At 42.5% G+C, this 14,556-nt stretch overlaps 1 protein-coding gene across 1 annotated transcript in view; it reads left to right on the forward strand.

The window, feature by feature from the left end:
• LOC102990603 (NADH dehydrogenase [ubiquinone] 1 alpha subcomplex subunit 9, mitochondrial) overlaps positions 1–14,556 on the forward strand; it is a 35,541-nt gene that overhangs the window by 19,806 nt on the left and 1,179 nt on the right. The window contains exons 9-10 of the mRNA XM_024129248.3: positions 10,285–10,380; positions 12,688–12,754. Of these exons, the coding sequence (XP_023985016.1) occupies positions 10,285–10,380; positions 12,688–12,754 (163 nt within the window). The remainder of the gene's footprint in view (positions 1–10,284; positions 10,381–12,687; positions 12,755–14,556) is intronic.

Below are 14,556 nucleotides of genomic sequence, written 5' to 3' on the forward strand. Positions count from 1 at the left end.
AAAGTCTGAGAACCCCTGCCCTAGACTATTATGTAGCCATAGTCCAGTGACCCCCAAGGATGGTTTTGTGCTACTCCAGTGATGTTTTTAATATATCAAAGGATAATCAAACAAAACACTTTTAGGGAGTAAGTACAGTTGCAAAATCAAATTAATTTTGCTAGATTATCACGATGCCCCAAAAGGTTGGAAATGGCTGGCTTAGGGTACAGTTTCTAGGGCTTTGCAAGACTGATCATTTGTTATATGCTCTCTTTGCTGAAATTCGCTCCCGGGAAAAATGGGGCACAGTTAAGCTATGTGACTCACCTGAAATTATTCAATCATGTCACAGCTAGGTTTAGGACCTTTTTACTGAATTAATTAAAACTAAAACACTAAGACCCGGGCTTCTCTGGTGGCGCAGTGGTTAAGAATCCGCCTGCCAGTGCAGGGGACACAGGTTCGAGCCCTGTTCCGGGAAGATCCCACATGCCGCGGAGCAATAAAGCCCGTGCACCACAACTACTGAGCCTGTGCTCTAGAGCCCGTGCTCTGCAACAAGAGAAGCCACCACAATGAGAAGCCCGCACACAGCAGTGAAGAGTAGCCCCCGCTCACTGCAACTAGAGAAAAGCCTGCACGCAGCAACGAAGACCAAACACAGCCAAAAATAAATAAATTAAAATAAAATAAATTAAAAAAACAAAACAAAACACTAAGACTCAATCTGCCCAGTGGAAAAGTACCAAATTCATCTAATAATTGGCCCAGAATCCTACTTGCTTCTTGAGAAAAGACATTCTTCTTTCCAAGCCAGGAGACATGGTATATTTTCCCAGCCTTATGGATTCATACATTGTCACATTTCACTATCACTATAGATTTAGTTTAGTAAAGTTTTTTTTCAGTGCAAACAACTCTGTATTGTGTTTCCATGTCAACCACCTGCTGGAAGATGTATGTCTCCCTGAGTTCCCAAATCAGTACATTAGTGTGTAATCAGTTATATACCCTACGAAAATTATTTACAAAAAAAGTGTGTTCAGTACGGTTTCCATAAAACACTAGGCTCAGAAGATACCAGGTTCTAGTCAAGAGATATTTAGACCAGGATTCCAAGGACTAGGTGAGCAGAAGTGGTTTTATAGACTTTGCTTACTGCTCAGTGGAGATGGCTCTGGGGTGAGTTAGCCATTTTCCTCTTTACCTTTGCCCAGCCAGTCCAGCCTCTTTGCCAGGCGGCAGTAGGGCATGCTTATCTGACACAGTGATGGGAAAAGTAAGATACACAGGGAAGTGTAGGCATTTATCCTTGCGAAATTGTAAATGTGTATAAATGCACACTTCTCTTCAGCCCCAGGGGAAAACTTTGTTTATTTCCCAGAGGCTAAGGCAGAGGCATGACTTTAATTTTGCTCGTAGTTTTTTCATAGTTATTAATTACATGATGTTGCTCCATTTTATCAGTCGTCCATTAAATATCTATTGATACACACATACATACACAAAAGTGAGAACCAGTAAACAAGTTCAGCAAGGTTACAAGGCACAAAATCAATATATAAAGATCAATTTCCATATATTAGCCAATGAACAATCTGAAAATAAAATAAAGAAAATAATTTTATTCACAGTAGCATCGAAAAAAATAAAATACTTAGGTATAAATTTAACAAAAGAAATACAAGACTTGTACACTGAAAAATCACCTAACATTGAGGAGGAAAATGAAGGAAGACCTAAGTAAATGGAAAGACATTTCATGTTCATGGGTTGGAAGAGTCAATATTGTTAAAATGGCAGTTTTCCCCAAATCGATCTGTATATTCAACTCGATCTTATCAAAATTTGAGCATGCTTTTTTGCAGAAATTGACAAATTGATTCTAAATTTATACGGAAATGCGAAAGACCCATAATAGCCAAAACCATTTTGACAAAGAAAAATAAAGTTGGAGCACTTAAGCTTTCCAGTTTCAAAACTTACTTGAAAGCTGTAATTATAAAGACAATGTGGTACTGGCATAAGAATAGACAAAGAAGTCAATTAAACAGAATTGATAGTCTAGAAATCAGCCTTTATGATTATGGACGATAGATTTTTGCCAGAGGTGCCATGATATTGCAATGGGGAAATGATAATCTTTTCAACAGTGGTACTATCCACATGAAAAAAGATGAACATAGATTCTGATTTCACACCATACATCAAAAAATTAAAATAGATCCAAGACCTAACTGTAAGGGTTAAACTATAAAACTTTTGGAAGAAACGTTTAAAAATCTTCTAGACCTGGGGTTAGGCAAAGATTCTGTAGATACAACATCAAAAGCATACTCCGTCAAAGAAAAAAATGGATAAATTACACTTCACTGAAATTAAAAACTTTCGTATTTCATAAGACATCATTAAGAAAAAGATGAAAAGACAAGATCATCAGCTAAAAGGCAGGAGGGGGTGGGTGAGAGAGGTATATGGAAAATTTGAGGACAGAGAAGAAGATAGGAAGCACTCCCTGAGAGAAGAGGAAAAGAGCACTCCTGGGAGCGCACAGTAGGACTGCAAAGCAGAGCTGAATCTTCCCCTTGAAATTCATGATCAGAAATGTAAGGGGAAGCCAGTTAGCCCAGGGCTGTTTTCTCTGCAACTGTGTCTTGCTGGGGGTTCAGGCACAAAGAAGGCAGATACTTGGATTAACCAGAGAAGGGGTTTTGCTGCGCTAGGATAGTGGAGAGGTGCTGGGGACAAGGTTTTGCTGAGGATATTTGCAGAGGAATTACTACAATATCGAACCATGAAATCTAAGCTGGGAAGGACACGGCCTTCAGTGTACCTTTCTCTGAGCAGGGGTACATAGACGAGTCTTTGAGTCACAGTTAATGGAACACAAAGGGCTCTGGAACAGCTGAAGAGCAAGTGTACGACATAGTTAGTTTGCCCAGGATACCAGTATTGCTTGTCATCATGAAGATTGCAGTTGTTCTTTGGCATAGCAGGTATTATATGCAGTGATTTCTGGAACTTGAAGGAAGCTATTTGAGGGCTTTGTCTGGTAGTTCCCCTAGCTGACATTTTCTTTTTGTTTTTTTTTGTTTTGGGTGGTTTTTTTTTTGGTAAAAATGTCAGAATGATGAGGTTCTCACTGAATCGCCTTAATTCAGCTCTCAGCCGTCACAGGCTTTCTAAGGCAAAGAGATTAGGAAATGGGTGAAGAGATATTAAAGTGTATTATAAGCAATAATAGTTATTAAAGCTAGGTTATACTGGTACAGAACTATTCAGATCAGTGGAATAGAACGGGAAGTCCAGAAACAGTCTCAAATATATGTAAGAATAGAGTGTGATAAGGGTGATATTTCAAAATATGGGGAAAGGGTAGATTTTTCAGTAAATGTTGATACATCTTTATCCTATATCAATACAAGAATACATGGCAGGATGACTTATTTTATGGGTAAAAAAACAAAGCATTAGAATAAATATGTGGGCATTTATTTATGTCACTACTGACTATGGAGGGATTTTCTAAATATAAAACCAAACAGTGAAGTAAAAGAAGTCAGTAGTTTTGATTAAATGAACTGTTTAAACTTCTGTATGCCACAAGACAATTAAACATTAAAAGGCAGTAATATAAACAAAGATACTTCCAACTATATCGTTAAAATATAAAAATTTTTACAAACCATCCTTATAGAAAGAGACTCCAGGAGGAAAGAGAGAAAAGCAATAAATGGAAATGGCCAGAAATATACGAAGAAAAAAATTAATCTCTAGTATTAAAGTAATGCTAATTAAAATGTTGAGGTACCTTTTTCTACCTGGCAGATGGACAAAATTTTGTTTGCTCATTTTTTTTATGACTAAACTCATTTTTGGTGAGGGGACTACTAGCATTTTCTATTAAGTTGATATAACCTCTTTGGAAGAGGTTTGATAAAAGCCTTAAAATTTCAAAATATACTTTGAGCTAGTTCTACTTCTGGAATATATTACAGATACATAATTATGGATATATAGAAATATTTACAACAAGAGTGTTCATTAAAACATTATTTTATAAAAGAAAAATATTTTTAGTAGCTTAAATATCCAAAACCTGAGAATTGGTGATAAAATAATTATGATTACCTGCCATACAATATGGGTAACCATTAAGCATGCACTAGAATATTTAGTGACACAGAAAGATGATTGGGATTTAATGTTAACTGAAAAAGACATTACGGAATACGATGACTTGTGTGATCTTATATTTATAAAAGCAAAAAATGTATAAGGGGATGAGGGACTTCCCTGGTGGCGCAGTGGTTGGGAATCCGCCTGCCAATGCAGGGGACACGGGTTCGATCACTGGTCCGGGAAGATCCCACATGACGCAGAACAACTAAGCCCGTGCCACAGCTACTGAAGCCTGCCCCTAGAGCCCGTGCTCCGCAACAAGAGAAGCCACTGCAATGAGAAGCCCGCGCACGTGTTGAACCAGGGTCTCTCAGCTGGGGCACTGTGGACTTCCTGGGCCGGTAACGCTTTGCTGTGGCGGCTGCTGTGGAATGTGTGGCCGCATTCCTGGCCTCCAGCCACCGAGTGGCAGTAGCACCCCCCAAGCTGTGACGACTAAAACTGCCTCCAGGCATTTGCCAATGTCCCTTAGGGGCCAAAATCACCCCTAGGGAAAACCACGGGGTCTGAAATCATGTAAGATTATTATTTTTTTTCAAAGTCCAAATGGTAGAATATTGGCACTTCCTTGTGGTTTGGACTAATGGTTTGTGATAGCACAGTGACAGCAAGAGGAGGAGGGGGAGGGGGTGAGGTTGGAGCCGATGGGAGAGGCCTGGATGCCCCCGAAGCTAACGTGCTCCGACTGGAGAAGGTATTCAGGTGACCCTCCCATGTGGAGGTTATTTGAGCTCTTGAGATTGTGGGTTCTTTTAGGAGCATTCTGAAAACAGACAATGACGCCATCTTAATCTTATCATTCTGTTGTTGTTGTGATCCATGTGGCCTGCTTTCCTTCCTTCCTTCCTCCCCTCCTCCCTTTCCTCCTTTCCCTCCCCCATCTCTCTCTGTTTCTCTCTCTTTCAACAGTTACTTAAACATGTGTTATAATTTCTTGTAGATTGTGGATGTCACCAAAGGAATTATTAATGCAATTAAGGATCCAGATGCCAGAGGGAAAACCTTTGCCTTTGTTGGGTAGGTGGCTGGAGTTTGACTTTAAAGTAGTGCAGCGTGTTAAAATGAAGGAACTGTGATTTACAACAACAATAATTTCTAAACGTGTCACTCACAGGTCTGTTGGTTGCATTTTTCAGTGTCTTTCTTGGATGATATTTATTCCAGAAACCTTACTGTCTTGGCCCTGAGGCCAGTATATCTCAAAGAACCATCCAAAGGCCATCATTATTAGAAGCTCCTGAATGCTTACATTAAGTCAGAATTGAGGGAACCTAGGAATCTGCTTGAGTAAATGATTCTTCTGTCACCAAAGTCTGAGAACCCCTGCCCTAGACTATTATGTAGCCATAGTCCAGTGACCCCCAAGGATGGTTTTGTGCTACTCCAGTGATGTTTTTAATATATCAAAGGATAATCAAACAAAACACTTTTAGGGAGTAAGTACAGTTGCAAAATCAAATTAATTTTGCTAGATTATCACGATGCCCCAAAAGGTTGGAAATGGCTGGCTTAGGGTACAGTTTCTAGGGCTTTGCAAGACTGATCATTTGTTATATGCTCTCTTTGCTGAAATTCGCTCCCGGGAAAAATGGGGCACAGTTAAGCTATGTGACTCACCTGAAATTATTCAATCATGTCACAGCTAGGTTTAGGACCTTTTTACTGAATTAATTAAAACTAAAACACTAAGACCCGGGCTTCTCTGGTGGCGCAGTGGTTAAGAATCCGCCTGCCAGTGCAGGGGACACAGGTTCGAGCCCTGTTCCGGGAAGATCCCACATGCCGCGGAGCAATAAAGCCCGTGCACCACAACTACTGAGCCTGTGCTCTAGAGCCCGTGCTCTGCAACAAGAGAAGCCACCACAATGAGAAGCCCGCACACAGCAGTGAAGAGTAGCCCCCGCTCACTGCAACTAGAGAAAAGCCTGCACGCAGCAACGAAGACCAAACACAGCCAAAAATAAATAAATTAAAATAAAATAAATTAAAAAAACAAAACAAAACACTAAGACTCAATCTGCCCAGTGGAAAAGTACCAAATTCATCTAATAATTGGCCCAGAATCCTACTTGCTTCTTGAGAAAAGACATTCTTCTTTCCAAGCCAGGAGACATGGTATATTTTCCCAGCCTTATGGATTCATACATTGTCACATTTCACTATCACTATAGATTTAGTTTAGTAAAGTTTTTTTTCAGTGCAAACAACTCTGTATTGTGTTTCCATGTCAACCACCTGCTGGAAGATGTATGTCTCCCTGAGTTCCCAAATCAGTACATTAGTGTGTAATCAGTTATATACCCTACGAAAATTATTTACAAAAAAAGTGTGTTCAGTACGGTTTCCATAAAACACTAGGCTCAGAAGATACCAGGTTCTAGTCAAGAGATATTTAGACCAGGATTCCAAGGACTAGGTGAGCAGAAGTGGTTTTATAGACTTTGCTTACTGCTCAGTGGAGATGGCTCTGGGGTGAGTTAGCCATTTTCCTCTTTACCTTTGCCCAGCCAGTCCAGCCTCTTTGCCAGGCGGCAGTAGGGCATGCTTATCTGACACAGTGATGGGAAAAGTAAGATACACAGGGAAGTGTAGGCATTTATCCTTGCGAAATTGTAAATGTGTATAAATGCACACTTCTCTTCAGCCCCAGGGGAAAACTTTGTTTATTTCCCAGAGGCTAAGGCAGAGGCATGACTTTAATTTTGCTCGTAGTTTTTTCATAGTTATTAATTACATGATGTTGCTCCATTTTATCAGTCGTCCATTAAATATCTATTGATACACACATACATACACAAAAGTGAGAACCAGTAAACAAGTTCAGCAAGGTTACAAGGCACAAAATCAATATATAAAGATCAATTTCCATATATTAGCCAATGAACAATCTGAAAATAAAATAAAGAAAATAATTTTATTCACAGTAGCATCGAAAAAAATAAAATACTTAGGTATAAATTTAACAAAAGAAATACAAGACTTGTACACTGAAAAATCACCTAACATTGAGGAGGAAAATGAAGGAAGACCTAAGTAAATGGAAAGACATTTCATGTTCATGGGTTGGAAGAGTCAATATTGTTAAAATGGCAGTTTTCCCCAAATCGATCTGTATATTCAACTCGATCTTATCAAAATTTGAGCATGCTTTTTTGCAGAAATTGACAAATTGATTCTAAATTTATACGGAAATGCGAAAGACCCATAATAGCCAAAACCATTTTGACAAAGAAAAATAAAGTTGGAGCACTTAAGCTTTCCAGTTTCAAAACTTACTTGAAAGCTGTAATTATAAAGACAATGTGGTACTGGCATAAGAATAGACAAAGAAGTCAATTAAACAGAATTGATAGTCTAGAAATCAGCCTTTATGATTATGGACGATAGATTTTTGCCAGAGGTGCCATGATATTGCAATGGGGAAATGATAATCTTTTCAACAGTGGTACTATCCACATGAAAAAAGATGAACATAGATTCTGATTTCACACCATACATCAAAAAATTAAAATAGATCCAAGACCTAACTGTAAGGGTTAAACTATAAAACTTTTGGAAGAAACGTTTAAAAATCTTCTAGACCTGGGGTTAGGCAAAGATTCTGTAGATACAACATCAAAAGCATACTCCGTCAAAGAAAAAAATGGATAAATTACACTTCACTGAAATTAAAAACTTTCGTATTTCATAAGACATCATTAAGAAAAAGATGAAAAGACAAGATCATCAGCTAAAAGGCAGGAGGGGGTGGGTGAGAGAGGTATATGGAAAATTTGAGGACAGAGAAGAAGATAGGAAGCACTCCCTGAGAGAAGAGGAAAAGAGCACTCCTGGGAGCGCACAGTAGGACTGCAAAGCAGAGCTGAATCTTCCCCTTGAAATTCATGATCAGAAATGTAAGGGGAAGCCAGTTAGCCCAGGGCTGTTTTCTCTGCAACTGTGTCTTGCTGGGGGTTCAGGCACAAAGAAGGCAGATACTTGGATTAACCAGAGAAGGGGTTTTGCTGCGCTAGGATAGTGGAGAGGTGCTGGGGACAAGGTTTTGCTGAGGATATTTGCAGAGGAATTACTACAATATCGAACCATGAAATCTAAGCTGGGAAGGACACGGCCTTCAGTGTACCTTTCTCTGAGCAGGGGTACATAGACGAGTCTTTGAGTCACAGTTAATGGAACACAAAGGGCTCTGGAACAGCTGAAGAGCAAGTGTACGACATAGTTAGTTTGCCCAGGATACCAGTATTGCTTGTCATCATGAAGATTGCAGTTGTTCTTTGGCATAGCAGGTATTATATGCAGTGATTTCTGGAACTTGAAGGAAGCTATTTGAGGGCTTTGTCTGGTAGTTCCCCTAGCTGACATTTTCTTTTTGTTTTTTTTTGTTTTGGGTGGTTTTTTTTTTTGGTAAAAATGTCAGAATGATGAGGTTCTCACTGAATCGCCTTAATTCAGCTCTCAGCCGTCACAGGCTTTCTAAGGCAAAGAGATTAGGAAATGGGTGAAGAGATATTAAAGTGTATTATAAGCAATAATAGTTATTAAAGCTAGGTTATACTGGTACAGAACTATTCAGATCAGTGGAATAGAACGGGAAGTCCAGAAACAGTCTCAAATATATGTAAGAATAGAGTGTGATAAGGGTGATATTTCAAAATATGGGGAAAGGGTAGATTTTTCAGTAAATGTTGATACATCTTTATCCTATATCAATACAAGAATACATGGCAGGATGACTTATTTTATGGGTAAAAAAACAAAGCATTAGAATAAATATGTGGGCATTTATTTATGTCACTACTGACTATGGAGGGATTTTCTAAATATAAAACCAAACAGTGAAGTAAAAGAAGTCAGTAGTTTTGATTAAATGAACTGTTTAAACTTCTGTATGCCACAAGACAATTAAACATTAAAAGGCAGTAATATAAACAAAGATACTTCCAACTATATCGTTAAAATATAAAAATTTTTACAAACCATCCTTATAGAAAGAGACTCCAGGAGGAAAGAGAGAAAAGCAATAAATGGAAATGGCCAGAAATATACGAAGAAAAAAATTAATCTCTAGTATTAAAGTAATGCTAATTAAAATGTTGAGGTACCTTTTTCTACCTGGCAGATGGACAAAATTTTGTTTGCTCATTTTTTTTATGACTAAACTCATTTTTGGTGAGGGGACTACTAGCATTTTCTATTAAGTTGATATAACCTCTTTGGAAGAGGTTTGATAAAAGCCTTAAAATTTCAAAATATACTTTGAGCTAGTTCTACTTCTGGAATATATTACAGATACATAATTATGGATATATAGAAATATTTACAACAAGAGTGTTCATTAAAACATTATTTTATAAAAGAAAAATATTTTTAGTAGCTTAAATATCCAAAACCTGAGAATTGGTGATAAAATAATTATGATTACCTGCCATACAATATGGGTAACCATTAAGCATGCACTAGAATATTTAGTGACACAGAAAGATGATTGGGATTTAATGTTAACTGAAAAAGACATTACGGAATACGATGACTTGTGTGATCTTATATTTATAAAAGCAAAAAATGTATAAGGGGATGAGGGACTTCCCTGGTGGCGCAGTGGTTGGGAATCCGCCTGCCAATGCAGGGGACACGGGTTCGATCACTGGTCCGGGAAGATCCCACATGACGCAGAACAACTAAGCCCGTGCCACAGCTACTGAAGCCTGCCCCTAGAGCCCGTGCTCCGCAACAAGAGAAGCCACTGCAATGAGAAGCCCGCGCACTGCAATGAAGAGTAGCCCCCACTCGCTGCAACTAGAGAAAGACCACACGCAGCAACGAAGGCCTAATGCAGCCAAAAAATAAATAAATAAAAATAAATAAATAAATGAAATTTTAAAATAAATAAATTAAATTAAATTAAAAAATAAGTATAAGGGGATGAGAGGTTAAGTTTATTATTATATATTAAGTTTATTAACTTCATCTTTGGTGGGTGGTTTTTCTTTGTGCTAATCTGTATTTCCTATAGTGCGTGTATGTTTCCTTTTTCATAAGAAAGATGTTATTTTGTAAAACTAAGAACAAAAGTTTGTGAGGAGCAAGTAATCTGGAGAACTGTGAATTTTCTGTTTGTAGGCCCAGTCGGTACGTCCTCTTTGACCTGGTGCAGTACATCTTTGCCGTGGCTCACAGACCCTTCCTGGCATACCCTTTGCCACATTTTGTATATCAGTAAGTAAAGCGCTGCTTTTTGTGCCTTCTAGAAAAGAGCTAACTAGAGACTTCGTTTGTAATGCTCCCACCCAGGGGTTAGAGGGAGTACGTCCGTTGCGGTGAAATCTGGGAATCTCTAACCAGGAGGTGCTTCTGATATCTTGACATTCATCTAGGAAAGAGTCAGAGGAGTCTAAGAAAGGGAATGTTGATTTGTGGGTGAGTAAAACACTGTGTGGGAAGGCTGAATCTGCAGGTCTTCAGGTTCTCCTGTTAGAAGCCACTGGGTTTAATTGGCAGCGTCTTGCTTGGCAGGTCCTGTGAAGGAGCAGTCGGGTTTCCCTCTGTTTCATGCACTCACCCAGGAGGGGAAAGGGCGTCCTGCATTAAGGCAGTCTGATCCCGGGGTTGGGGAAAGGAGCCAGGCCGGCTCAGCTGCTTCCTGCGGTGCCTTCTTTGCTTTTCCTGCTTCTTGCTTGACTCCTCCCCTCTGTAGCTTTAGCATCTTGGAATGATCACACACTGAGGTCCTGGTCAGGGAGACTTTCACGTCCAGTTTGCCAGGGATTGACTGACGAAGCAACACAGCAGCTCACTTCTTCATTCGTTTGGTCATTCAGTCATTCAACAAACATTTCTTGTTGCCAGCCGTGTCTTAGGCAATGTACCAGGCACTCAGGCTGTTACAGTAAACCCTCAAAAAAGCTTCTGACCCAACAGAAGTATCAGAGAACTAGACAGTTAGAAGGCAGTGTGATGGTAATATTTATTGGGAGTGTTCCATCTTTCAGGCTGCCTTCTTCGTCTCACTTAACACTCCCGGTGATTCCGAGGTGCGTGGGGCAGAGTGGAGGCTGAGTGGAAAGGCAGGGCTGAGGAGGGTCTCCATTTAAAGGACCAGCGGAGCAAGGGGAGTTTATCAAGGAAGCTAGAAGAGAGTAATCAGATGCTTAAGTGAAAAGTGGAGAGAGTTTGGCCTCCTGGGTACCAAAGGAAAGGGGGTGCTTTAAGCAGGGAATGACTTTTAAGGAGAGGAGCTTTGCTATTTTGTTCACATCTGTGTCTTCAGCACCTACAGCAGTGTTAGGCACACAGTAGGCCTTTTGTTAATGTTTATGGAATGAAATGCTGTAGAAAAGTCAGGTAAGATAAAGACAAAAGGGCATCCACTGGAGCTAGTGGTGAGGTCATTTGTGGCGGGGGCCTCGGGGCAGTGGAGCGGTATCAGCCAGTTTGCAGGGAGCTGCTTTCGCGGTTGTGCCTACACCTGAGGCTTATCCTGGAGCTGGCGTATGCCCATGGCGTGGCCCCCGAGGACCCGAAGATACAGACTGGGGGTGATCTGTTAGTGTAGAACCAGAGCAGAGGATTGTAAGCGGTGTTTTTTGTTTTGTTTTTTTAAGCCGGTAAAGTGTCCTTTTTTTGCCATTGGAACAGGTTGGCTGGAATCTGAGGCTTGCTATGTTCCTGGAGAAATTCTGACCAATCTTCAGCTTCCTTTTTCATTTTTTTATACCTTCCTTTGGAATGATGTTTTTCAGGTTTCTAAAAAGCTGCGGAGCCCTGGCTTTGATGACTTTTGACCTAAAGGCCCGTGAGGACAATCGGATAGAAGCAGAGCTGGCCTGGCCGTAGGGGTGGTTGCCGCTTAGAGCACATGCTCCCAGCTCTGCGTCCAGTCCGCTGTGGGGACCCCGAGGCATTCCTAGGGGCCTCCCTGTCCTGAAGACACGTGAGACAGCAACTCAGGTGGCAGATAAGGAGACCCCCGGGGTTCAGTAGGGTGAAGAGCTGGTGCTGAGGAGGCAGGTGGCCCCTCTTGGCCGGGTTTTCTCTTGGCTTCCTCATTTGAACCGTAGATCTTAGGCATCTCCTTTCTTTTGGATTGTTTGGTTCTCTCGGGGCCCCTGCTTTTCAGGCTCGCGCTTTCCGTCTTGCATACCGCCTGGCTTGCGCTGTGTCCTTGACAGAAGCCTGTTGGAGCGTCTGGGGCTTAGCTTTGATTGAATGTGACACAGATGTCACTGAACGGTGGATCTTTTTTGTTTGTCTTGTTGCTGAGGCAGCTGTACTGTATGTTGGGTTTTCCGATTCACTGTCCCTTTGGTGGGAGCCTAGGAGAGCCACGGTGAGGTGATCAGGCTGTTGGCTTGAAAGGCGAGGCGACCTCCCAGGCACTGGGGCCAGGAGGTTCGGATGTTCGTTCGTTTCTTTAAAAACCCGCAGTGACTTCGTGGCTCCCCGGCAGTCTGCCTTGCTTGCTTGGCTTGAACATCGAGCAGAGACGCTCACCACGTGTGCCTTGTTCATCATTCCTCTTTCCAGGTGGCTGGGTCGACTCTTTGAAATGAGTCCGTTTGAGCCCTGGACCACGAGAGACAAAGTGGAGCGGGTGAGTATGTGGGTGATGAACACTTGCCCGGGCGGCTGCCGGGCAGAGAGCCGCGGGGACGGGTGAGTGAGTGTCGGGCTCGCCTGGCTTATCTCCACGTGCTTGTCTGCCGTCCTCGTGTCTGAGGTCAGCCCCTCCCTCGTGCACAAAATGCACCCACGCCCAGCCTCTCCGCGGTCCTGTCTTTGACATTTTCAATTTTCCTCTCTCCGCTGGATCATCTCCATCCACCTACAGACAGACGTGCCTTAACACTAGCTCTGTGTTTTTAAAGGCCAAAGTCCCTCCCTGGGCCCGTCGTGTCTGGCCGCTGCCCTGTTTGTCTGTGTCCGCGTGCATCAGACTCCTCAGAAGAGCTGTCTCTACCCGTGGTTGACAGCTTCTTACCTCCTGCTTGCTTTAACCCACTCCTGGCTTTTATTTCCGTGTCTCCCCGAGCCCGGCTCTGCTCCCGGTCACCTGCGGCCTCTGTGCCGCCAGCTCCAGCGTCGGCACTCCGACCTGCCCTCACCCCATCCGTGAGCCGCGTTGGTCCGAGGCGCCGCTCCTGTCCTCCTGAAACCCCGGCTTCCACCTGCGCTGTCCACGTTCTCTTGCTTCCTGTGCTCGCTCGGCCTCCCTGGTTCACCCTCTGTCCCTGGTCTCTGACGGCGGGGACTTCCTGTCCTTGCTCTTTCTCTGAGCGACCCTCATCTCGCCCCGGGCTCCGGCTGCTGTCTGTGAGCTCCTGGCAGCGGCTTCAGCTCCAGCCCTGGATGGCCTCCCTGCCCACCCGGCTGCAGGCCTCACGTCTGTTTAGCGATGTAATAGTTATCCGAAACACGGCTCGTCCGAGAGTGCAATGGCAGACCCGCTTCTCTCCTAGCCCCTCTCAGCTCAGTTAATGATATCACTGTTCTCTCTGTTGCTCAAGCCAAAAATCTGGAAATCCTCCATGATTTCTTCCTTTCCTTACCCGTCTAAACAGTACTGTCCCATCCTTCCTGCTGTGATGGAAATGTTCTGTCATCTCTAGTGTTCAGAAGGTAGCCACTAGCAACAGTGACTGTGGAACGCCCGAAAGATGGCTAGTGTGACTGCAGAAATAAGATCTGAGTTTTATTAAATGTGTATTGGACAGCACAGGTCTGGCCCATCAGCAGGTATTGATGGGAAACCAACTGTCTGCTAGATCTCACCTCCTTCTTCCTACCTTTTTATTCAGCTTTTTATTATGAAAATGTTTATAATAGCAGTGAACATTTTCCACTTCCAAAGGGTAGAGGAAATGGTCGTCTCCACTCTACCCACTCTGGTCCAGGGGGCAGCTCATTCCTTCCTTAGCCTCCGGGCCGGCTGCTGCCCTCTCTCGGGCCCTGCAGTGCGCTGATCCCTTCCCACCTCGCTGCCTCCAAGCTGGCCTCCCTCACTGATCATTTGCCCGCTGCATGCAGAAGTGTTTCTAGGGAGGGTACAAAATAACATGCACGCACTCTGCGGTCTCTACCTTTGAAAATCTATTGGCCTTTTACCAACAGGCAGCAGCCAGAGTGTCCTCTGAATGTTACTTAAAAGCTAAAATGTTAACAAGATGGAAACATAGTCCCTTGGGGAACAGATGTGAACAGGCAGCTGTTGTCCCAAGGTGTCCTTTCTATTTTCAGGAAAGGTCGGGCGGGAGAACTGATGGCCAGGACGCTTCAGCATGTCTGACGGATGCGCCTCTTACATTTGTCACTGAGGAAGTGTTGGGGCAGCAGGCTGCTGGGTTTTGGATTTGATCTGGGGGGACAGCTTGACAGCTCTTTGGTGGAAGGATGGCA

The sequence above is a fragment of the Physeter macrocephalus genome, chromosome 6 (genome assembly GCF_002837175.3).
Source record: "Physeter macrocephalus isolate SW-GA chromosome 6, ASM283717v5, whole genome shotgun sequence".
NCBI classification, from domain to species: Eukaryota; Metazoa; Chordata; class Mammalia; order Artiodactyla; family Physeteridae; genus Physeter; species Physeter macrocephalus.